This window comes from Heterodontus francisci, chromosome 26 (assembly GCF_036365525.1).
Source record: "Heterodontus francisci isolate sHetFra1 chromosome 26, sHetFra1.hap1, whole genome shotgun sequence".
NCBI classification, from domain to species: domain Eukaryota; kingdom Metazoa; phylum Chordata; class Chondrichthyes; order Heterodontiformes; family Heterodontidae; genus Heterodontus; species Heterodontus francisci.
In genome coordinates, this window is record NC_090396.1 from 75,980,067 (window position 1) to 76,005,625 (window position 25,559).

Consider the following 25,559-nt stretch of genomic DNA (forward strand, 5'->3'; position numbering starts at 1 on the left):
TATGTCTGTGTGTGTGTATGTGTGTGTTTGTATGTCTGTGTGTGTGTGTTTGTATGTATGTGTGTGTGTGTGTATGTCTGTGTGTGTTTGTATGTCTGTGTGTGTGTATGTATGTGTGTGTGTGTGTATGTCTGTGTGTGTGTATGTCTGTGTGTCTGTGTGTGTTTGTATGTCTGTGTGTGTGTGTTTGTATGTCTGTGTGTGTGTGTTTGTATGTCTGTGTGTGTGTGTTTGTATGTATGTGTGTGTGTGTGTTTGTATATCTGTGTGTGTGTGTATGTCTGTGTGTGTGTGTGTGTATGTCTGTGTGTGTGTGTGTTTGTATGTCTGTGTGTGTGTGTGTTTGTATGTCTGTGTGTGTGTGTGTGTGTGTATGTCTGTGTGTGTGTGTGTGTGTATGTCTGTTTGTATGTCTGTGTGTGTGTGTATGTCTGTGTGTGTGTGTTTGTATGTCTGTGTGTGTGTGTATGTCTGTGTGTGTGTGTTTGTATGTATGTGTGTGTGTGTATGTCTGTGTGTGTGTGTGTGTGTGTATGTCTGTGTGTGTGTGTGTTTGTATGTCTGTGTGTGTGTGTTTGTATGTCTGTGTGTGTGTATGTCTGTGTGTGTGTTTGTATGTCTGTGTGTGTGTGTTTGTATGTCTGTGAGTGTGTGTGTGTTTGTATGTCTGTGTGTGTGTGTGTTTGTATGCCTGTGTGTGTGTGTGTGTGTTTGTGTGTGTGTTTGTATGTATGTCTGTGTGTGTGTGTGTTTGTATGCCTGTGTGTGTGTGTGTGTGTTTGTGTGTGTGTGTGTTTGTATGTGTGTGTGTGTGTTTGTGTGTTTGTGTGTGTGTGTGTGTTTGTATGTGTGTGTGTGTGTTTGTATGTGTGTGTGTGTGTGTTTGTATGTGTGTGTTTGTATGTCTGTGTGTGTGTGTGTTTGTATGTGTGTGTGTGTGTTTGTATGTGTGTGTGTGTGTTTGTATGTGTGTGTGTGTTTGTGTGTTTGTATGTCTGTGTGTGTGTGTGTGTTTGTATGTCTGTGTGTCTGTTGTGTGTGTGAGTGAATGCGGTTGTGACATTTTCAGGCGAAGGTGTATTGATCAATAAAGAATTGACTTTCTGTTTTTAGAGCCTGCAAGAAAACCTGTCACTGTCGGTTTATTTGAAAAATAAAACACCAAGAGGCTAAACTCCAATACAGATACCCTTGCTGAAGGCAACTGGGGAGATGAACAGTGGGATGACCCATGTGGCTGCAACAACTGAATAATATCAGAGTCACCAGCTGATGTCTCAGAATGGGAACAAAAAACATGGATACAGAGAAAGACTGAATTATATTAACAAATAAATGCCAGTTATAGCTCAGTGTGAAGCACAACTACCCCGAAAACGGAAGCCTGTGGGTTCAGATCCCACTCCAGTGACTGAAGCACAGATTCCAGGCTAACACTATCAGAGGGTCGGCACAGAGGGAGGGCCGCACGGTCGGAGGTGTCGGCACAGAGGGAGGGCCGCACGGTCGGAGGTGTCGGCACAGAGGGAGGGCCGCACGGTCGGAGGTGTCGGCACAGAGGGAGGGCCGCACGGTCGGAGGTGTCGGCACAGAGGGAGGGCCGCACGGTCGGAGGTGTCGGCACAGAGGGAGGGCCGCACGGTCGGAGGTGTCGGCACAGAGGGAGGGCCGCACGGTCGGAGGTGTCGGCACAGAGGGAGGGCCGCACGGTCGGAGGTGTCGGCACAGAGGGAGGGCCGCACGGTCGGAGGTGTCGGCACAGAGGGAGGGCCGCACGGTCGGAGGTGTCGGCACAGAGGGAGGGCCGCACGGTCGGAGGTGTCGGCACAGAGGGAGGGCCGCACGGTCGGAGGTGTCGGCACTGAGGGAGGGCCGCACGGTCGGAGGGCCGGCACTGAGGGAGGGCCGCACGGTCGGAGGGCCGGCACTGCGGGAGGGCCGCACGGTCGGAGGGCCGGCACTGCGGGGGGGCCGCACGGTCGGAGGGCCGGCACTGCGGGAGGGCCGCACGGTCGGAGGGCCGGCACTGAGGGAGGGCCGCACGGTCGGAGGGCCGGCACTGAGGGAGGGCCGCACTGTCGGAGGGTCAGCACTGAGGGAGTGCCGTCCCCTGGAATTCTGCATAAAAGTGGCCCTCTGTCACCTCCTCCCGCGCCAGCTGCATGAATAACTGGCGGCGGAAGGAGTACACGTGTCGGAGGCTGTTCTCCCGAAGACCGAGCGGGACTGGGGTGAGCCCCGTCTTTACCTCCCCCAGATGGTGCAGGTGGGGAAGGAGGAGCTCACCAGGAATGAAAGGCGGGACATTGGATAGAATGAGCCTTTGCGCAGTGGCCTCCAGGGGGTCCACTGGCAGAAAGGTCCCACCCACGGTGAGCCCCTTGCTCAGAGCCAGGGACACCGCCAGCTCAGTCCTCAGGAATAACACTGCCTTCCCATACATTTTAGAGGCTGCAACAATGGCCGAAGGGCCGACAACCTCGGCCATTGCTTTCACACATGCCTCGATAGTCATGTTCGGGTGGACGTAGCTCTTGACCCCATGCTTCGATGTTAATAAAGCAAACGGTGACGGGGCAACAGGTGCAGCTGCAGCAGCCGCAGCAGCATATGAACGGGAAGGCCCCGCCACCGGCGAAGAGGGGCTTGCCATGGGGTCGCAGAGCTACGCCCACCCCCAAGAAACAAAGCACACGACAGTTTTCTTTAACACAAACAATATGATGGGGGAGGTGCGGATGGGAGTAGAGGAGGGTAGGGTTGAAAAGGACAAGGAGAGGAGAGGATAGGTGGCCGAGTGATGGAAGAGAGAGAACAGCTGCAAGGATGTTACAGTTCAATTGGTGGTTGGAGCACCTTCCTGCAGAGTCTACAGTTCAATCTTCCAGTTAGGGGAGGGCTCTTCCTCTGTTAATGTAGGTCAGTGAGTGCAGGGGTGATAGGGGAACGGGACTTGGTGTGTGTTAATGTAGGTCAGTGAGTGCAGGGGTGATAGGGGAATGGGACGTGATGTGTGTTAATGTAGGTCAGTGAGTACAGGGGTGATGGGGGAATGGGACGTGATGTGTGTTAATGTAGGTCAGTGAGTACAGGGGTGATAGGGGAATGGGACTTGGTGTGTGTTAATGTAGGTCAGTGAGTACAGGGGTGATAGGGGAATGGGACTTGGTGTGTGTTAATGTAGAGAGTACAGGGGTGATAGGGGAATGGGACTTGGTGTGTGTTAATGTAGGTCAGTGAGTACAGGGGTGATAGGGGAATGGGACAGGGTGTGTGTTAATGTAGGTCAGTGAGTACAGGGGTGATAGGGGAATGGGACTTGGTGTGTGTTAATGTAGAGAGTACAGGGGTGATAGGGGAATGGGACTTGGTGTGTGTTAATGTAGGTCAGTGAGTACAGGGGTGATAGGGGAATGGGACAGGGTGTGTGTTAATGTAGGTCAGTGAGTACAGGGGTGATAGGGGAATGGGACTTGGTGTGTGTTAATGTAGAGAGTACAGGGGTGATAGGGGAATGGGACAGGGTGTGTGTTAATGTAGGTCAGTGAGTACAGGGTTGATAGGGGAATGGGACTTGGTGTGTGTTAATGTAGAGAGTACAGGGGTGATAGGGGAATGGGACTTGGTGTGTGTTAATGTAGGTCAGTGAGTACAGGGGTGATAGGGGAATGGGACAGGGTGTGTGTTAATGTAGGTCAGTGAGTACAGGGGTGATAGGGGAATGGGACTTGGTGTGTGTTAATGTAGGTCAGTGAGTACAGGGGTGATAGGGGAATGGGAATTGGTGTGTGTTAATGTCGGTCAGTGAGTACAGGGGTGATAGGGGAATGGGACTTGGTGTGTGTTAATGTAGGTCAGTGAGTACAGGGGTGATAGGGGAATGGGACTTGGTGTGTGTTCATGTCGGTCAGTGAGTGCAGGGGTGATAGGGGAATGGGACTTGGTGTGTGTTAATGTAGGTCAGTGAGTACAGGGGTGATAGGGGAATGGGACTTGGTGTGTGTTAATGTGGGTCAGTGAGTACAGGGGTGATAGGGGAATGGGACTTGGTGTGTGTTCATGTCGGTCAGTGAGTGCAGGGGTGATAGGGGAATGGGACTTGGTGTGTGTTAATGTGGGTCAGTGAGTACAGGGGTGATAGGGGAACGGGACTCGGTGTGTGTTAAGATATGGGCAACAATATTTTGAATGACTTCATGTTTATGGAGGGTAGAATGTGGGAGAAGAGCTAGGATTGTGTTGGAATAGTCAAGTCTGGAGGTAACAAAGGCATGAATGAGGGTTTCAGCAGCAGATGAGCTGAGACAGGGGGTGAAGTCGGGCAATGTCTTTGTGATGGTGTGAACATGAGGTCAGAAGCTCATCTCGAGGTTAAATATATTACCAAGGTCGCGAACAGACTAGTTTAACCTCAGCCTGTTGCCAGGCAGAGGGATGGAGTCAGTCGCTGAGGAACAGAATTTTAAGTGGGGACTGAAAAGAATGGCTTCAGACTTCCCAATATTTAATTGAAGGAAATTTCTGCTCATCCAGTACTGGATGTCAGATAAACAGATTCAATAACACAGCAACAGTGGAGGAGTCAAGAGATGTGGTGGTGAGGTAAAGCTGGGTGTCGTCAACATACACGTGAAAGCTAATGCTGTGCTTTTGCACTACGTCACCAAGGGGCAGCATATAAATGGCAAGTAGGAGAGGGCCAAAAATAGATCCTTGGGGAAAACCAGAATTAACAGTGCAGGAAGGGAGAAGCCATTGCAAGTGATACTCTGGCTACAATTAAATGGATAAGAATGGAACCAGGTGAGAGCAGTCCCACCCAGCTAGACGACAGTGGAGAGGTATTCAAGGAAATGGTGTGGTCAACCTGAAGACAGGTCGAGAAGGTGTAGCTTACCTTTGTCACAATCATATAAAGTTGTCATTTGTGAATTTGATAACAGCAGTTTCGGTACTGTGGTAGGGCCAGAAACCCGATTGGAGGGATTCAAACGTGGAGTTCCGAGAAAGATGGGCATGGATTTGGGAAATGACAGCATGTTTAAGGAACTGAGAGGAAAGGGAGATTAGAGATGGAGCAGTAGTTTGCAAGGACGGTGGGGTCAAGGGTTAATTTTTTCAGGAAAGGGTGATGAGGGCAGATTTGAAGGAGAAAGGGCCAACACCTGGAGAGAGAGAATCATTAACAATATCGACTAACATGGGGACCAGGAGGGGAAGTGGGGGGGATCAGCAGTTTAGTGGGAATAGGGTCGAAGGAACAGGAGGTGGGTCTCCTGGACAAGATGAGCTGAGAGAGGGCATGAGGGAGATGGGAGTGAACGTAGGAGAGGAACGATATTGCTGGGAGATACAAGTGAAAGAGGAGAAGAACACAGTGCTGATGGAAATATCCTCTCCTCACTGAAGTGAGCACAGTGATTAACCCAGAGACTGCCAACTATAAGGGAGAAAAGGAAGGGTCAGAAGAAGGAATAATATTTCCCTCACTGGGAGGTTGTTACAAAGAGCAAACTCACATTAATAAAGCAGCCTTCACAATTTCTGGAACTCACCAAGTGCTTTACAGCTAATTACGTACATTTTGAACTTATTAAATGCTGTAACACAGACAAACATAACAGCTAATTTGTACTTAATAAACAGCAATCAGATAAATAACCAGTGAATCAGTTTCACTGAAACTGGTGCAGGGATAAATATTGACCAGGACCAGGAAACCTTGAACACCTCACCCACTCTTCTTTCAATAGTGACATGGGGTCAAATTTACCCACCTGAGAGGGCAAATGCAGCCTCGGACGAATGTCTTGTCCGAAAGACAGCATCTTCGATGATGCAGCACTCCCACAGTACTAACTCTCCGACAGTGCAGCACTCCCTCAGGACTGACCCTCCGACAGTGCAGCACTCCCTCAGGACTAACCCTCCGACAGTGCAGCACTCCCTCAGGACTAACCCTCCGACAGTGCAGCACTCCCTCAGGACTAACCCTCCGACAGTGCAGCACTCCCTCAGGACTAACCCTCCGACAGTGCAGCACCCCCTCAGTACTGACCCTCCGACAGTGCAGCACTCCCTCAGGACTAACCCTCCGACAGTGCAGCACCCCCTCAGTACTGACCCTCCGACAGTGCAGCACTCCCTCAGGACTAACCCTCCGACAGTGCAGCACTCCCTCAGGACTAACCCTCCGACAGTGCAGCAATCCCTCAAGACGAACCCTCCGACAGTGCAGCACTCCCTCAGGACTAACCCTCCGACAGTGCAGCACTCCCTCAGGACTAACCCTCCGACAGTGCAGCACTCCCTCAGGACTAACCCTCCGACAGTGCAGCACTCCCTCAGTACTGACCCTCCGACAGTGCAGCACTCCCTCAGTACTGACCCTCCGACAGTGCAGCACTCCCTCAGTACTGACCCTCTGACAGTGCAGCACTCCCTCAGCACTAACCCTCCGACAGTGCAGCACTCCCTCAGCACTGACCCTCTGACAGTGCAGCACTCCCTCAGTACCAACCCTCTGACAGTGCAGCACTCCCTCAGCACTAACCCTCCGACAGTGCAGCACTCCCTCAGCACTAACCCTCCGACAGTGCAGCACTCCCTCAGTACTGACCCTCCGACAGTGCAGCACTCCCTCAGCACTAACCCTCCGACAGTGCAGCACTCCCTCAGTACTGACCCTCTGACATGCAGCACTCTCTCAGTACTGACCCTCCGACAGTGCAGCACTCCCTCAGCACTAACCCTCCGACAGTGCAGCACTCCCTCAGTACTGACCCTCCGACAGTGCAGCACTCCCTCAGCACTAACCCTCCGACAGTGCAGCACTCCCTCAGTACTGACCCTCTGACAGTGCAACACTCCCTCAGTACAAACCCTCTGACAGTGCAGCACTCCCTCAGTACTGACCCTCTGACAGTGCAGCACTCCCTCAGCACTAACCCTCCGACAGTGCAGCACTCCCTCAGTACTGACCCTCTGACAGTGCAGCGCTCCCTCAGTACTAACCCTCCGACAGTGCAGCACTCACCCAGTACTGACCCTCCGACAGTGCAGCACTCTCTCAGTACTGACCCTCCGACAGTGCAGCACTCCCTCAGTACTGACCCTCTGACAGTGCAGCACTCTCTCAGTACTGACCCTCTGACAGTGCAGCACTCCCTCAGTACTGACCCTCCGACAGTGCAGCACTCCCTCAGTACCAACCCTCTGACAGTGCAGCACTCCCTCAGCACTAACCCTCCGACAGTGCAGCACTCCCTCAGTACTGACCCTCTGACAGTGCAGCACTCCCTCAGCACTAACCCTCCGACAGTGCAGCACTCCCTCAGTACTGACCCTCTGACAGTGCAGCGCTCCCTCAGTACTGACCCTCCGACAGTGCAGCACTCACCCAGTACTGACCCTCCGACAGTGCAGCACTCTCTCAGTACTGACCCTCCGACAGTGCAGCACTCCCTCAGTACTGACCCTCTGACAGTGCAGCACTCTCTCAGTACTGACCCTCCGACAGTGCGGCACTCCCTCAGTACTGACCCTCCGACAGTGCGGCACTCCCTCAGTACTGACCCTCTGACAGTGCAGCACTCTCTCAGTACTGACCCTCCGACAGTGTGGCACTCCCTCAGTACTGACCCTCCGACAGTGCAGCACTCTCTCAGTACTGACCCTCCGACAGTGCAGCACTCCCTCAGTACTGACCCTCCGACAGTGCAGCACTCTCTCAGTACTGACCCTCCGACAGTGCGGCACTCCCTCAGTACTGACCCTCCGACAGTGCAGCACTCACCCAGTACTGACCCTCCGACAGTGCAGCACTCTCTCAGTACTGACCCTCCGACAGTGCAGCACTCCCTCAGTACTGACCCTCTGACAGTGCAGCACTCTCTCAGTACTGACCCTCCGACAGTGCAGCACTCCCTCAGTACTGACCCTCTGACATTGCAGCACTCCCTCAGTACTGACCCTCCGACAGTGCGGCACTCACCCAGTACTGACCCACCGACAGTGCAGCACTCTCTCAGTACTGACCCTCCGACAGTGCAGCACTCCCTCAGTACTGACCCTCCGACAGTGCAGCACTCACTCAGTACCGACCCTCCGACAGTGCAGCACTCCCTCAGCACTAACCCTCCGACAGTGCAGCACTCCCTCAGTACTAACCCTCCGACAGTGCAGCACTCCCTCAGTACTGACCCTCCAACAGTGCAGCACTCCCCCAGTACTGACCCTCCGACAGTGCAGCACTCTCTCAGTACTGACCCTCCGACAGTGCAGCAGTCCCTCAGTATTGACCCTCCGACAGTGCAGCACTCCCTCAGTACTGACCCTCCGACAGTGCAGCACTCCCTCAGTACTGACCCTCCGACAGTGCAGCACTCCCTCAGTACTGACCCTCCGACAGTGCGGCACTCCCTCAGTACTGACCCTCCGACAGTGCAGCACTCACCCAGTACTGACCCTCCGACAGTGCAGCACTCTCTCAGTACTGACCCTCCGACAGTACAGCACTCCCTCAGTACTGACCCTCTGACAGTGCAGCACTCTCTCAGTACTGACCCTCCGACAGTGCGGCACTCACCCAGTACTGACCCACCGACAGTGCAGCACTCTCTCAGTACTGACCCTCCGACAGTGCAGCACTCCCTCAGTACTGACCCTCTGACAGTGCAGCACTCACTCAGTACTGACCCTCCGACAGTGCAGCACTCCCTCAGCACTAACCCTCCGACAGTGCAGCACTCTCTCAGTACTGACCCTCCGACAGTGCAGCACTCCCTCAGTACTAACCCTCCTACAGTGCAGCACTCCCTCAGTACTGACCCTCCAACAGTGCAGCACTCCCCCAGTACTGACCCTCCGACAGTGCAGCACTCCCTCAGTACTGACCCTCCGACAGTGCAGCACTCCCTCAGTACTGACCCTCCGACAGTGCGGCACTCCCTCAGTACTGACCCTCCGACAGTGCAGCACTCACCCAGTACTGACCCTCCGACAGTGCAGCACTCTCTCAGTACTGACCCTCCGACAGTACAGCACTCCCTCAGTACTGACCCTCCGACAGTGCAGCACTCCCTCAGTACTGACCCTCTGACAGTGCAGCACTCACTCAGTACTGACCCTCCGACAGTGCAGCACTCCCTCAGCACTAACCCTCCGACAGTGCAGCACTCCCTCAGTACTGACCCTCCGACAGTGCAGCACTCCCTCAGTACTAACCCTCCGACAGTGCAGCAGTCCCTCAGTACTGACCCTCTGACAGTGCAGCACTCCCTCAGTACTGACCCTCCGACAGTGCAGCACTCCCTCAGTACTGACCCTCCGACAGTGCAGCACTCCCTCAGTACTAACCCTCCGACAGTGCAGCACTCCCTCAGTACTGACCCTCCGACAGTGCGGCACTCCCTCAGTATTACACTGGAGAGTCGGTCTGCATTTTGTGCTCGAGACGCGGATTGAAAATTCCATTTTCATATCAAAATGTCAGAAAGGACAGACTCAAAGTTTAGCAGTGGAAACTGTCTGAGCAGTGCGGTGACAGTTGCAGCTGATTATTGTACCAGCAGGTGGCAGAAGCACACTGAGAAAGCTGCTGTTTAGTTGCAAACCTGGGGACAAGGAGGGTCAGGACATGGGGGTCTCTGGACATGGTGGTCTCTGGACATGGTGGTCTCTGGACATGGGGTCCCATCCTCAGCATCAATCACGGGCCCTACACCCACAAGCACTGCTGGGAAACCTCATACCCACCGGCCCAATCAGCCAAACATTTTACATGGTGTTTAATTATTCTTCAGGGGTCACCGAATACAAGTCCAGAATTGAATTGCTATTAATTTAACTCTCATCCTTGGCTCAGTAACTCTCCTGCATCTGAGTCAGAAGGTCATGGGTTTCAGCCTCAATCCAAAGTATTGTAAACAAAATGCAGGCTTACAGTCCAGTGCAGTACTGAGGGAGTGCTGCACTGTCGGAGGGTCAGTACTGAGGGAGTGCTGCACTGTCGGAGGGTCAGTACTGAGGGAGTGCTGCACTGTCGGAGGGTCAGTACTGATGGAGTGCTGCACTGTCGGAGGGTCAGTACTGAGGGAGCGCTGCACTGTCGGAGGGTCAGTACTGAGGGACTGCTGCACTGTCGGAGGGTCAGTACTGAGGGACTGCTGCACTGTCAGAGGTTCAGTAATGAGGGAACACTGCACTGTCGGAGGGTCAGTACTGAGGGAGTGCTGCACTGTCGGAGGGTCAGTACTGAGTGAGTGCTGCACTGTCAGAGGGTCAGTACTGAGGGAGTGCTGCATTTTCGGAGGGTCAGTACTGAGGGAGTGCTGCACTGTCGGAGGGTCAGTACTGAGGGAGTGCTGCACTGTCAGAGGGTGAGTACTGAGGGACTGCTGCACTGTCAGAGGTTCAGTAATGAGGGAACACTGCACTGTCGGAGGGTCAGTACTGAGGGAGTGCTGCACTGTCGGAGGGTCAGTACTGAGGGAGTGCTGTACTGTCGGAGGGTCAGTACTGAGGGAGTGCTGCACTGTCGGAGGGTCAGTACTGAGTGAGTGCTGCATTTTCGGAGGGTCAGTACTGAGGGAGTGCTGCACTGTCGCAGGGCGAGTACTGAGGGAGTGCTGCACTCACAGAGGGTCAGTATTGTGGGAGTTCTGCAGTGTCTGAGGGTCAATACTGAGAGAGTGCTGCACTGTCGGAGGGTCAGTCCTGAGGGAGTGCTGTACTGTCGGAGGGTCAGTACTGAGGGAGTGCTGCACTGTCGGAGGATCAGTACTGAGGGAGTGCTGCACTGTCGGAGGGTCAGTCCTGAGGGAGTGCTGTACTGTCGGAGGGTCAGTACTGAGGGAGTGCTGCACTGTCGGAGGGTCAGTACTGCGGGAGTGCTGCACTGTCGGAGGGTCAGTCCTAAGGCAGTGCTGCACTGTCGGAAGGTCAGTACTGAGGGAGTGCTGCACTGTCGGAAGGTCAGTACTGAGGGAGTGCTGCACTGTCGGAGGGTCAGTACTGAGGGAGTGCTGCACTGTCGGAAGGTCAGTAATGAGCGAGTGCTGCACTGTGGGAGGGTCAGTACTGAAGGAGCGCCGCACTGTCGGAGGGGCAGTACTGTTGGAGTGCCGCTCTGTCAGAAGTGCCTTCTTTCAGATGAGATGTTAAACCAAGGTCCTATCTACCTCTCAGGCACTTGCTTCGCAATACCCTGCTCAGTTTGGGTTCTGTCTGGGCCACTCTGCTCCTGACCTCATTACAGCCTTGGTTCAAACGTGGACAAAAAAGCTGAACTCAAGAGGTGAGGTGAGAGTGACTGCCCTTGACATTAAGGCAGCATTTGACCGAGTATGGCATCAAGGAGCCCTAGCAAAACTGGAGTCAATGGGAATCAGGGGGAAAACTCTCTGCTGGTTGGAATCATACCTAGCACAAAGGAAGATGGTTGTGGTTGTTGGAGGTCAATCATCTGAGCTCCAGGACATCACTGCAGAAGTTCCTCAGGATAGTGTCCTAGGCCCAACCATCTTCAGCTGCTTCATCAATGACCTTCCTTCAATCATAAGGTCAGAAGTGGGGATGTTCACTGATGATTGCACAATGTTCAGCACCATTCGTGACTCCTCAGATACTGAAGCAGTCCGTGTAGAAATGCAGCAAGACCTGGACAACATCCAGGCTTGGGCTGATAAGTGGCAAGTAACATTCGCGCCACACAAGTGCCAGGCAATGACCATCTCCAACAAGAGAGAATTTAACCATCTCCCCATGACATTCAACAGCATTACCATCACTGAAGCCCCCATTATCAACATCCTGGGGGTTATCATTGACCAGAATTTGAACTGGAGTCGCTGTATAACAAAGGTTAGAAAATAAAAAAGAGTTTGGCAGTACTCAAGGGTATCTATTTCAATGCAAGGCGTATAGCAAATAAAGCAGATGAGCTGAGGGCACAGAGACACGTGGCAGTATGATATCATAGCTATTACAGAAACATGGCTTTAGGGAGGGACAGGAATGGCAGCTCAACGTTCCTGGCTCCACGGTTTTCCGACGCAATAGGGAGGGGGATAAGAAAGTAGGGGTGGGGGTGGGGTGGGAGGTGAGTGGCAATTTTGGTCAAGGAAACTATTACAGCTGTGTGGAGGGATTATATGTTGGAAGGCTTATCAAATGAGGCCACATAGATTGAGCTAAGGAACAAAAAAGGGGCAATCACACTGCTCAGAGGGAGATAGAAGAGCAGATATGTAGGCAGATCTCTGAGAGGTGCAAGAACAATAGAGCCATAATAGTAGGGGCTTTTAACTACCCCAATATTAACTGGGATAGTTTTAGATGAAAGGAATTGAGGGAGCAGAATTCTTGAGGTGCATTCAGGAGAACCTTTTTCCCAGTATGTAGCAAGTTCCACAAGAGAGGGTGCAGTTTTAGATTTAGTTTTAGGAAATGAAGATGGGCAGGTGGAAGGAGTGGCAGTGGGAGAACATTTTGGTGGTAGTGATCTTAATTCAGTCAGTTTTAACATAATTATGGAAAAGGACAGAGATAGGTCAGGAGTTAGAGTTCTCAATTGGGGCAAGGCCAATTTTACTAAACTGAGGAGTGATTTAGGGAATGTGGACTGGAAACAGCTACTTGAAGGTAAATCAATGTCAGAGCAGTGGGAGGCATTCAAAGAGGAGATTGAAGGGACTAAGAGTAAACATGTTCCCACGAAGAAAAAGGGTGAGATGGCCAAATCTAGAGCCCCATGGATGTCAAGGAGCTTACAGGGTAAGATAAGGCAGAAAAGGAAAGCTTATGTCCGACACAGAGAACTCAATACTACAAAAAGCTGAGAGGAGTATAGAAAGTGGAGGCTTGAAATCAAAAAGGAAATTAGGAAAGCAAAGAGAGGGCATGAAAGAATATTGGCAAGCAAAATCAAGGTGAACCCAAAGATGTTTTATCAATACATGAAGGGTAGGTAGTTAGTTTGATCTTCGAGTAGGTTAAAGGTTCGGCACAACATCGTGGGCCGAAGGGCCTGTACTGTGCTGTACTGTTCTATGTTCTATTAAGAGTGAGAGGATAACTAAGGAAAGAGTAACTAAGGACCCATAAAAGACCAAAAAGGTAACCTATGTGTAGGAAGATGTTGGTATTGTTCTTGATGAATACTTTGCATCTGTCTTCACAAAACAGGGTAACGATGCAGATATTGCAGTTAAGGAAAAGGGGGGGGGGGGGGGGGGGTTAAGCATTGGATGTTTTAAACATAGGGAGAGAGGAAGTATTAATGGAATTTTTAGCTACCGTGAAAGTTGATAAATCACCGGGTCCAGATGAAATGTACCTAGGCTGTTAAAGGAAACAAGAGAGGAAATAATGGAAGGTCAGACCATCATTTCCTAGTCCTCACTGGATACAGGTGTGGTGCCGGAGGATTGGAGAACTGCTAACATTGTACCTCTGTTTAAGAAGGGAGCGAGGGATAGACTGGATAATTACAGGCCAGTCAGTCTAACCTCAGTAGTGGGCAAATTATTGGAATCTATTCTGAGAGACAGGATAAACTGTCACTTAGAAAGGCACAGGTTAATCAAGGATAGTCAGCATGGATTTATTAAGGGAAGATCTTGTTTGACCAACTTGATCGAATTTTTTGAAGTAACAAGGAAGGTAGGTGAGAGTAGTGCAGTTGATGTTGTCTGCATGGATTTTAGCAAGGCTTTTGACAAGGTCCCACATGGCAGACTGGTTAAAAAAATAAAATCCCATGGGATCCAGGGAAATGCAGCAAGGTGGAAACAAAATTGGCTCAGTGGCAGGAAACAAAGGGTAATTGTTGACGGCTGTTTTTGCAACCGGGGGCTGTTTCCAGTGGCGTTCCGCAGGGCACTGAACTTGGTCCCCTGCTTTTTGTGTTATATATTAACGATTTTGACATAAATGTAAGGACCATGATCAAGAAGCTTGCAAACAATACAAAGAGTGGCCATGTAGTAGATAGCGAGGAGGATAGCTGTAGGCTGCAGAAAGATATTGATGGTCTGGTCAGATGGGCAGAAAAGTGGCAAATGGAATTCAACCTGGAGAAGTGTGAGGTGATGCATTTGAGGTGGTCAAACAAGGCAAAGGAATACACGATTAATGGGAAAATACTGAGAGGTGTGGAGGAAGTGAGGGACCTTGGAGTGAATGTCCACAGATCCCTGAAGGTAGCAGAATAGTTTGATAAGATGGTTAAGAAGGTATATGGAATCCTTTCCTTTATTAGCAGAGGTATAGAATACAAGAGCAGGGAGGTTATGCTGAAACTGTATAACTCATTGGTTAGACCATTACAGAAAGGATGTAATTGCAATAAAGAGGGTACAGAGGAGGCTTACGAGGATGTTGCCAGGATAAAAATCTGAACATTTCTGGACAGTTTTCAGTGATGAAAACTGGGGAGGCAGTGGCATAGTGGCAATGTCACAGGACTAGTAATCCAGAGCCCAAGCTAATGCTGTGAGGACATGGGTTCCAATCCCACCAATTTGAATACAATTAATAAATCTGCAATTAAAAAGCTAGTCCAATGATGACCTTGATAAGCAAGGGGGTGGAAGTTTATGGGGGTAGGTGGAAATGTGGAGTAATCAGTTCAGCTGTGAACTTATTGATTGGCGGAGCAGGGTCGAGTGGCCGACTCCTGTTCCTAATTCATATGACCATAAAACCATCATCGATTGTTCTAAAAACCCATCTAGGCCAGGAGCACACACTGAACATGAATAATTCATGTCATATTCCACCGAATTTTTCTACACGGTGTACTTCGCCCCAGTTACATTGCTGGCCCTTTTTGTGGCTTTATCTACCTGCACTTGCAAGCCCAGGGTCTCTCTGTTTATCAACATCCTTCAGCCTCTTTTGCACTGAGGTCATCCCCATCGTTTGCTTTTGGCGCATTAACCTAATTAAACTGTATTGTTTATTCTGATGAAAGGTCACTGACCTGAAACGTTAACTCTGCTTCTCTCTCCACAGATGCTGCCAGACCTGCTGAGTATTTCCAGCAGGTTTTTGTTTCAGATTTCCCACCTCCACAGTATTTTTCTTTTATTATGTATAGTTTATTCCTTGCTCTGATATTCTTTGAATGCTTTTGTTTATTAGTTACAAAGAAAATTTAAAAAGACACACACAGGCCCTCTGGTTTTCCTCCTGGGATGCCCTGGATATTAATCTTTTATTTCTGGAGCCTGCAGTCCAATCCTGGAGGATTGGTAATCTTAACAATAGGAACACAACAAATTCAAATTGGAGGGTAAACACGTTTTCTAACTCTAAAATATAATTCTTTAGCATTTGACAGCAAAGCCTCACCTCTTGTTCTCTCATACCAAATCAATCAGCTTTCATTCTGACACTACCCACACAAGGTGTGGCAAACAGACTGTAAACAGGCTCATTCCCAGGGCAAACCTAGACCAGAAACCTGTCTGTCAGATTGTGTCGATGCATCAGGTGTGGTCACTGGTTATGCCATCAATCTGACCTCAATCCTCCTTAACCCTCACAATCAAAAACAAAGATTTGAAAATAAAAACTGAAAAAAGATGACAGGGTCATTGGCTTGGAATATTAAACTGCCATTTATCCTTCCAATGCTGTACATTTTCAGTAGTTGTGATCTGGAACGTTCTGCTGTGTACGTTGATCCTGTGTTGTATGATTCTGTGACCAAATAGCATTTATCTTTTATTTAAGGATGTCCTATCTTTAGTTTTAGATCTCAGGATACAGGAGTCATCTCCCATTCCAGTACTGTTTGAAATGTTATTGCTGAAGAATGAGGCAATCACTTAATTAAAGATTAAAAATAAACAATGTAACCCTACCAATGGCTGCGTGGTGTAGTGACACCGACCCATCTAATACCTGTGCAGAGTGATGAATTAAACATCTCCATATACTTTCAGCTCCAAATATCATAAGTGAAACGCCAAAGTGCAGACCTGTCCTGGGAGTGTTTGATGGGAACAGTGTAGAGGGAGCTTTACTCTGTATCTAACCTCCGTGCTGTCCCTGTCCTGGGAGTGTTTGATGGGGACAGTGTAGAGAGAGCTTTACTCTGTATCTAACCCCCGTGCTGTCCCTGTCCTGGGAGTGTTTGATGGGGACAGTGTAGAGGGAGCTTTACTCTGTATCTAACCCCATGCTGTCCCTGTCCTGGGAGTGTTTGATGGGGACAGTGTAGAGAGAGCTTTACTCTGTATCTAACCCCATGCTGTCCCTGTCCTGGGAGTGTTTGATGGGGACAGTGTAGAGAGAGCTTTACTCTGTATCTAACCCCATGCTGTCCCTGTCCTGGGAGTGTTTGATGGGGACAGTGTAGAGAGAGCTTTACTCTGTATCTAACCCCCATGCTGTCCCTGTCCTGAGAGTGTTTGATGGGACTGTGTAGAGAGAGCTTTACTCTGTATCTAACCCCATGCTGTCCCTGTCCTGAGAGTGTTTGATGGGACTGTGTAGAGGGAGATTAAAAGATTGGAGGGAGCCCACCGAACCAGATCCTAGCAAGAGTCACACTCTAGGAGGAAAGAAATCACAAGTTAAGATTTTGTTCTGAAGGAGGACGAAGCTAGACAGGGAGTTGATGATACTCATGGAGTGATACAGCACTGAAACAGGCCCTTCGGCCCACCGAGTCTGTGCCGACCATCAACCACCCATTTATACTAATCCTACATTAATCTCATATTTCCTACCACATCCCCACAATTCTCCTACCACCTACCTACACTAGGGGCAATTTACAATGGCCAATTTACCTATCAACTTGCAAGTCTTTGGCTGTGGGAGGAAACCGGAGCACCCGGCGGAAACCGACATGGTCACAGGGAGAACTTGCAAACTCTGTAGAACGTGTTAGCTCCTGTGTTTTTCTGTGAGCAGTTTGTGTCAAATGCAAGAGATCAGAGCAGCTGAGAGGTTAGCAAGGGATCGTTGAGCTCTATGACCTTGCCTGTTCCAGCAGTGGTTAGTTGGGTGCTAACACGCTGCTGTAGGCAGGAGCCATAAACACAGTTTCCTGACTCGCTCTGTACCTACACCATGTAAAAACCGGAAATACACAAAATGCATCCTTTATTTAGCTGCAGACTGGTTCATTCAGTTACACAGTACAGTCATGTTGAAAATGTACAATTAGTCCCAGCAAAAAGCTCCATACACCAATTTCTGTCACATCAACATTGTCTAAATTTAAAAAAAAGAGTATTTGGAATACATTTAGATGGATGAAATATTTCAAGACAGAATGAGCTTCAAAGCAGAAAGTTCAAAACTCTCAGCAGTACAGTAGACAGAGATGCTTCAAGGACACACTTCCTTGACCTTAGCCTTTCTCTATCAGTGGTTTGATTTACAATACAGTTCAGTAAAAATATTTGCAGTCCAGTTGCTGATCGAGTGAGTAATTTGGGGTCTGAATTCCCCAAGTCTCAGGACTGGGCCACATTGCGTTATAGTAAGAGTCAGGAGTGCTGCAGACTTTCCCAGGAGGATCTCAGGAAGAGAGACAGCTGGACAGTCCGAGTGGAGCAGAGAGATGAACTGCCTGCACCTGCTCTGACTTGAGGTTAGGATCGAGGGCTGTTGCAACTGGTTAACCTCAGGACACTGGCTGCCCCATCTCATCTGCTGCATCACAGGCTCCTCCAGAAGGAGAGCAAGAGTTTTGTTCTCAGCATTGCAGCTGGCCTGGAACTGCAAGCTCCTCTTGCCCTTTGCAGGATGGGGCAGGCACTCAGCAGGTGGGAAGGCAGAGAATAGATAGAAAAATATCAGACAATGTTCAACATGAACACTTGTCCGAATTAGCTCCTTATCTCTACTATTTGGAGCTTCTGGTGTGCCCTGTGTGCACAGCAGTTGCATCACATGGTGTGTGTTACATACACACAAATTATAACCTCTACTGCTAAATACAATAGATTTAAATTCAGGCAAGACCCATTATTCAAGTCATGTACTTTCCCAAACTACTGGGTTAAACAGTCCTCCAATTATAGAATGAAATGGGAAACCAGATCAATCAGTAATCCAGAGCCAAGAGGAAAATCGATTACCCTGGAATCCTCCAATGGGAGTGACCAGGAACCACAGTTCTCTCTGTTCACTCCAGTATTAGTGTTGATGTACTGAATGCCCATTACTGACTCCATAGACCCTTCAATTCTCAAGCTCGTGACAAAAGCAAAGCTCTTGACAAAGTGTGAGGGCACACATGGTCTGGCACCTGCACACGTATAAAAGTGATTGGCAGGCGTTCCTCAATATAGGTGCATGAATGTATTAGGTCGGGAAAGTGTAAAGTAGCACAAATAGCATGCTGGAGACAACCACTGGGTTGCAGCATTCATTGCTTGTAAACTTAGTAAACATTTCACACTTGGGGATTGCAGCATTTGGATCAGGAATATAAAAATAAATTGTAAATACCCTGGCCACAAAACTGGGCATGTACCAATTTAAATCCCCAAATAATTGAAAATTGCAGTGAGTCACAGCCTTGTAGAAAATAAAAATGTATATACACACAATCCTGGTCAATGCAACAACACAAATCAGCAGCCTATATCTCAAGTTATTAGTGACCCCTCTCTTACTCTGATGTATAACCAAATTTGTTCAGGAGTGAACATCTGGACTACACCCCAAAACAGTAGTCGCACAGTAAACCCTGGCCTAGCAAGCACTAAGGGAACAATCTCCAGTGTCAATGGTCTAACTCCTGATGAACAGTGATGGGCAATACAAGCCTGGTAAAGGGGGAATGATTCTCTCCTCTGGCTGGTGTACAGCTCAGTTTCAGCTTTTGTACATCAACAGCACACAATGGGAAAAGCCATTACTCCTGCTCCTAATTCATATGTTTGTATATGTATCTCACACACAACAGATAAACTAATAGCAGAGAGCAGGATAAGCTGTGATGGTGATGATCCAGCAATCCACATAGAGGCCCAGTATAACACACAATGAATGTACAGCTCTGCTCTATGCAGCTATAAGTCACATTTTACCCAGTGTGTACCACGACTTGTACCCTGTTCTATAGCTGAAATCTATCATAGAACTGAGAGCGCATGGGGATATTAAGTCAATGTCGCCCATTGTCTGCATCAGACAGTGTCGAAGAGAGACGACCTGTTCTGGAAATAGGTGTAAACTCTGGTACCCGAGCCATACTGACTGCTCCCAGCCTACTGGTACATCACTTCCCTTCCCCACCCCAACCCCTCAGAGTTGGATTGGAGTTGAGCTTAAGGTTATTTCTCAACTAGTTTACTACAAATATCACCTGGATTTCTGTTCTAATTGACATAAAAGCACCTATGAAATCCATACATGACCACTGAGGTAATTTACCCATCTACAGAGTATTTTTTTTTTTTTTAGAGATACAGCACTGAAACAGGCCCTTCGGCCCACCGAGTCTGTGCCGAACATCAACCACCCATTTATACTAATCCTACACTAATTCCATATTCCTACCAAACATCCCCACCTGTCTCTATATTTCCCTACCACCTACCTATACTAGGGACAATTTATAATGGCCAATTTACCTGTCAACCTGCAAGTCTTTGGCTTGTGGGAGGAAACCGGAGCACCCGGAGAAAACCCACGCAGACACAGGGAGAACTTGCAAACTCCACACAGGCAGTACCCGGAATCGAACCCGGGTCGCTGGAGCTGTGAGGCTGCGGTGCTAACCACTGCGCCGCCCATATTGTTAACAGTAATACCGAATCAGGTTCAATCTCGCTGGTCAGTAGCACCAAGTTAGACATTGATCCTGCACTGAGGACAATCTGCAGCAGTGTGGAATTCTAATGGAGTGTCCCCACTCCCAGAGTGAATGACCAGTCTCTCATTCCCCTTGTACAATAGCTGCCTGTTACAGGTAGATTTGAAATGGTCTCCTGCCCTTTCCACATGGTGCGAACTGCAATGCAGGCTGGAAAAAGTGTCTTTTTGTTGTTAGGAAATGGGATGGCAAAGAGAGATTAAACTGAACAGGGTCACTTTGTAAGACTGTATTGGTTGTGCATAAAAAGAACTTTGTACGTAGTTGGGCAAAATCTTCACAAAATGTAAACCTTTTATTGTTTAAGTTTAAATCACAGTCTTAAAATGGTGGGAGTAGTTGCAGAGCACAGGAGCTGCAAGAGCTGCTGGACTGATGAACTTAGTTGAAAAGGAAAGTGCAGAAGCTGTGAACTTTAGAGTGCATGACAGAGCAGAACAAGAGAGAACAGTTGCCTCTCATTTACAAAAATGAGGTAATCAGGATCTCTCCAATGATCACTTCAGGTAGTTCACTGCCTGATCAGTGATGATTTAGAAAAACGTGCTTAAGCATTTTTCTTGAGGTGCAGTTCGCTGGCTGCTGTGTTGCAACGATCAAACATAAAGTGCTTTTTGTTGCTTTCCTCACTATTGGCCTGCTGCTGGAGTAGACAGAACCTGACCTCCAATATTGTTGGGATATTCTCGTGCACTCCCTTTGCAAGGCGGTAAGAGTATGTACAACAGATTCTTAGAAATGGTTCTGTTCACTAACCTCACACCTGGCTGACAGCACACTCGAAGCAGTGCTATGCAGAAATACAGTAACTGTCAATTAATTCTTTAGCTGCAAACGTGAAAGGAATCTACCAGCCCACCCAAAGCACCACCCAGAGTAAGTCAAAAATTTGGCGGCTAAAGCCGAGGTATAAAATGCCACCTCGATTGGAATGTATTAGTTCAGTTTGCAGTGCGTGTTCATGTCAAACCGTATAATGCTAAAGGCCTCAAGTCACTTTATAGCAGAAAAGTAGCCTGCAGATTTGTTCTGAAGCTGGCCACACTCATCCTGGCACGTATTCCAATCTCAGTCTCTTTTTCAAAATGTAAAAACCAGAGTACGGTCAAAATCTGGAAATCACTTCAACGTTATCAGGTCAAATTGAAGTCCTTGAAATTTCATTGGAGAAGCCAAGACATTTGAAGCGGGCGGGCCAGAGGAAGAGCAAAGAGGCAGTTTAAAAAAAGTGAACTCAAAAAACACCTGAAAAGTAAACGGACAGCAGCCACCCTGAGGATCTGTTAAATGTTCACGCCAGTCTCTCGAGAACGTGACTGTCTTCATTCACAGTTGAGGGTCATCTGCAAAGTCAGTGCATCACATCCGTTTTTGTAGGCAGTCCTCACCATGTGTGAACATAATTGTTGAAATAAGCGATTAACACTGTAACCAATGGTGCTGGCCTGCAGGTCAGAAGTCCTTCCACACAGGTGTCACTGAGCTCCGGTACAAGTATTTCCAGATGGCGTAGTAGTGTACCGCTGCGGCCAAAGCCACAAAGATGTGCCAGATGGCATGGGCAAAAGGAATGATCCCATCACTTTTGAAGAACACCACTCCCAGACAGTACAGCATTCCACCCCACACTAGCTCCTGGATCCCGTCAGTGTTCGGCTGCATCAGAACAGCAGGATTATTAGACCAAAATCAAACACACTCCTAGATTTATTCAGTTAACTACTTCCATTGAGACAATCTGGTTACAACGCCTGTTAAAGGAAAAACAACTGCAGGGAGGGAGCGAAGATTCCTTTGTTAATGACTTGGTTCAACAATACTTTTGAGTAGATGAGGTTTCAGGGAGCAAGAGTGAATTTAGAACTAGTTCAGTAAGAAAGCCAAATTAAGGGTCACTCACTGTAACTGTACAGAGTGTCTGTTTATTCAAGGTGAGGGTCACTCACTGTGTAACTGTACAGGGTCACTGTTTATTCAGGGTGAGGGTCACTCACTGTGTAACTGTACAGAGTCACTGTTTATTCAGGGTGAGGGTCACTCACTGTGTAACTGTACAGAGTGTCTGTTTATTCAAGGTGAGGGTCACTCACTGTGTAACTGTACAGAGTCACTGTCTATTCAGGGTGAGGATCGCTCACTGTGTAACTGTACAGAGTCACTGTTTATTCAGGGTGAGGATCACTCACTGTGTAACTGTACAGAGTCGCTGTTTATTCAGGGTGAGGGTCACTCACTGTGTAACTGTACAGGGTCACTGTTTATTCAGGGTGAGGGTCACTCACTGTGTAACTGTACAGAGTCACTGTTTATTCAGAGTGAGGATCACTCACTGTGTAACTGTACAGAGTCACTATTTATTCAGAGTTAGGATCACTCACTGTGTAACTGTACAGAGTCACTGTTTATTCAGGGTGAGGATCACTCACTCTGTAACTGTACAGAGTCACTGTTTATTCAGAGTTAGGATCACTCACTGTGTAACTGTACAGAGTCACTGTTTATTCAGGGTGAGGATCACTCACTGTGTAACTGTACAGAGTCACTGTTTATTCAGGGTGAGGGTCACTCACTGTGTAACTGTACAGGGTCACTGTTTATTCAGGGTGAGGGTCACTCACTGTGTAACTGTACAGAGTCACTGTTTATTCAGAGTGAGGATCACTCACTGTGTAACTGTACAGAGTCACTATTTATTCAGAGTTAGGATCACTCACTGTGTAACTGTACAGAGTCACTGTTTATTCAGGGTGAGGATCACTCACTGTGTAACTGTACAGAGTCACTGTTTATTCAGAGTTAGGATCACTCACTGTGTAACTGCACAGAGTCACTATTTATTCAGAGTTAGGATCACTCACTGTGTAACTGTACAGAGTCACTATTTATTCAGAGTTAGGATCACTCACTGTGTAACTGTACAGAGTCACTGTTTATTCAGGGTGAGGATCACTCACTGTGTAACTGTACAGAGTCACTGTTTATTAAGAGTTAGGATCACTCACTGTGTAACTGTACAGAGTCACTGTTTATTCAGGGTGAGGATCACTCACTGTGTAACTGTACAGAGTCACTGTTTATTCAGGGTGAGGGTCACTCACTGTGTAACTGTACAGAGTCACTGTTTATTCAGGGTGAGGGTCACTCACTGTGTAACTGTACAGAGTCACTGTTTATTCAGGGTGAGGGTCACTCACTGTGTAACTGTACAGAGTCACTGTTTATTCAGGGTGAGGATCACTCACTGTGTAACTGTACAGAGTCACTGTTTATTCAGAGTTAGGATCACTCACTGTGTAACTGTACAGAGTCACTGTTTATTCAGGGTGAGGATCACTCACTGTGTAACTGTACAGAGTCACTGTTTATTCAGAGTTAGGATCACTCACTGTGTAACTGTACAGAGTCACTATTTATTCAGAGTTAGGATCACTCACTGTGTAACTGTACAGAGTCACTGTTTATTCAGAGTTAGGATCACTCACTGTGTAACTGTACAGAGTCACTGTTTATTCAGGGTGAGGATCACTCACTGTGTAACTGTACAGAGTCACTGTTTATTCAGAGTTAGGATCACTCACTGTGTAACTGTACAGAGTCACTGTTTATTCAGAGTTAGGATCACTCACTGTGTAACTGTACAGAGTCACTATTTATTCAGAGTTAGGATCACTCACTGTGTAACTGTACAGAGTCACTGTTTATTCAGAGTTAGGATCACTCACTGTGTAACTGTACAGAGTCACTGTTTATTCAGGGTGAGGATCACTCACTGTGTAACTGTACAGAGTCACTGTTTATTCAGAGTTAGGATCACTCACTGTGTAACTGTACAGAGTCACTGTTTATTCAGGGTGAGGATCACTCACTGTGTAACTGTACAGAGTCACTATTTATTCAGAGTTAGGATCACTCACTGTGTAACTGTACAGAGTCACTGTTTATTCAGGGTGAGGATCACTCACTGTGTAACTGTACAGAGTCACTGTTTATTCAGAGTTAGGATCACTCACTGTGTAACTGTACAGAGTCACTGTTTATTCAGGGTGAGGATCACTCACTGTGTAACTGTACAGAGTCACTGTTTATTCAGAGTTAGGATCACTCACTGTGTAACTGTACAGAGTCACTGTTTATTCAGGGTGAGGATCACTCACTGTGTAACTGTACAGAGTCACTGTTTATTCAGAGTTAGGATCACTCACTGTGTAACTGTACAGAGTCACTATTTATTCAGAGTTAGGATCACTCACTGTGTAACTGTACAGAGTCACTGTTTATTCAGGGTGAGGATCACTCACTGTGTAACTGTACAGAGTCACTGTTTATTCAGAGTTAGGATCACTCACTGTGTAACTGTACAGAGTCACTGTTTATTCAGGGTGAGGATCACTCACTGTGTAACTGTACAGAGTCACTGTTTATTCAGGGTGAGGGTCACTCACTGTGTAACTGTACAGAGTCATTGTTTATTCAGGGTGAGGGTCACTCACTGTGTAACTGTACAGAGTCACTGTTTATTCAGGGTGAGGATCACTCACTGTGTAACTGTACAGAGTCACTGTTTATTCAGAGTTAGGATCACTCACTGTGTAACTGTACAGAGTCACTGTTTATTCAGGGTGAGGATCACTCACTGTGTAACTGTACAGAGTCACTGTTTATTCAGAGTTAGGATCACTCACTGTGTAACTGTACAGAGTCACTGTTTATTCAGGGTGAGGATCACTCACTGTGTAACTGTACAGAGTGTCTGTTTATTCAAGGTGAGGGTCACTCACTGTAACTGTACAGAGTGTCTGTTTATTCAAGGTGAGGGTCACTCACTGTAACTGTACAGAGTCACTGTTTATTCAAGGTAAGGGTCACTCACTGTGTAACTGTACAGGGTCACTGTTTATTCAGGGTGAGGGTCACTCACTGTGTAACTGTACAGAGTCACTGTTTATTCAAGGTAAGGGTCACTCACTGTGTAACTGTACAGAGTCACTGTTTATTCAGGGTGAGGGTCACTCACTGTGTAACTGTACAGAGTCACTGTCTATTCAGGGTGAGGATCGCTCACTGTGTAACTGTACAGAGTCACTGTTTATTCAGGGTGAGGATCACTCACTGTGTAACTGTACAGAGTCACTGTTTATTCAGGGTGAGGGTCACTCACTGTGTAACTGTACAGAGTCACTGTCTATTCAGGGTGAGGATCGCTCACTGTGTAACTGTACAGAGTCACTGTTTATTCAGGGTGAGGATCACTCACTGTGTAACTGTACAGAGTCGCTGTTTATTCAGGGTGAGGGTCACTCACTGTGTAACTGTACAGGGTCACTGTTTATTCAGGGTGAGGGTCACTCACTGTGTAACTGTACAGAGTCACTGTTTATTCAGAGTTAGGATCACTCACTGTGTAACTGTACAGAGTCACTGTTTATTCAGGGTGAGGATCACTCACTGTGTAACTGTACAGAGTCACTGTTTATTCAGAGTTAGGATCACTCACTGTGTAACTGTACAGAGTCACTGTTTATTCAGAGTTAGGATCACTCACTGTGTAACTGTACAGAGTCACTATTTATTCAGAGTTAGGATCACTCACTGTGTAACTGTACAGAGTCACTGTTTATTCAGAGTTAGGATCACTCACTGTGTAACTGTACAGAGTCACTGTTTATTCAGGGTGAGGATCACTCACTGTGTAACTGTACAGAGTCACTGTTTA

General features: G+C 48.1%; 1 protein-coding gene across 3 annotated transcripts in view; it reads right to left on the reverse strand.

The window, feature by feature from the left end:
- Nucleotides 1–17,116: 17,116 nt before the first annotated feature.
- Nucleotides 17,117–25,559, reverse strand: part of LOC137384479 (monocyte to macrophage differentiation factor-like) — a 46,805-nt gene continuing 38,362 nt past the window's right edge. For all 3 annotated transcript variants that reach the window (XM_068058616.1, XM_068058618.1, XM_068058617.1), the window contains exon 7: nt 17,117–21,502. In XM_068058616.1, coding sequence (XP_067914717.1) covers nt 21,299–21,502 — 204 coding nt within the window. In that variant the 3' untranslated portion in view covers nt 17,117–21,298. The remainder of the gene's footprint in view (nt 21,503–25,559) is intronic.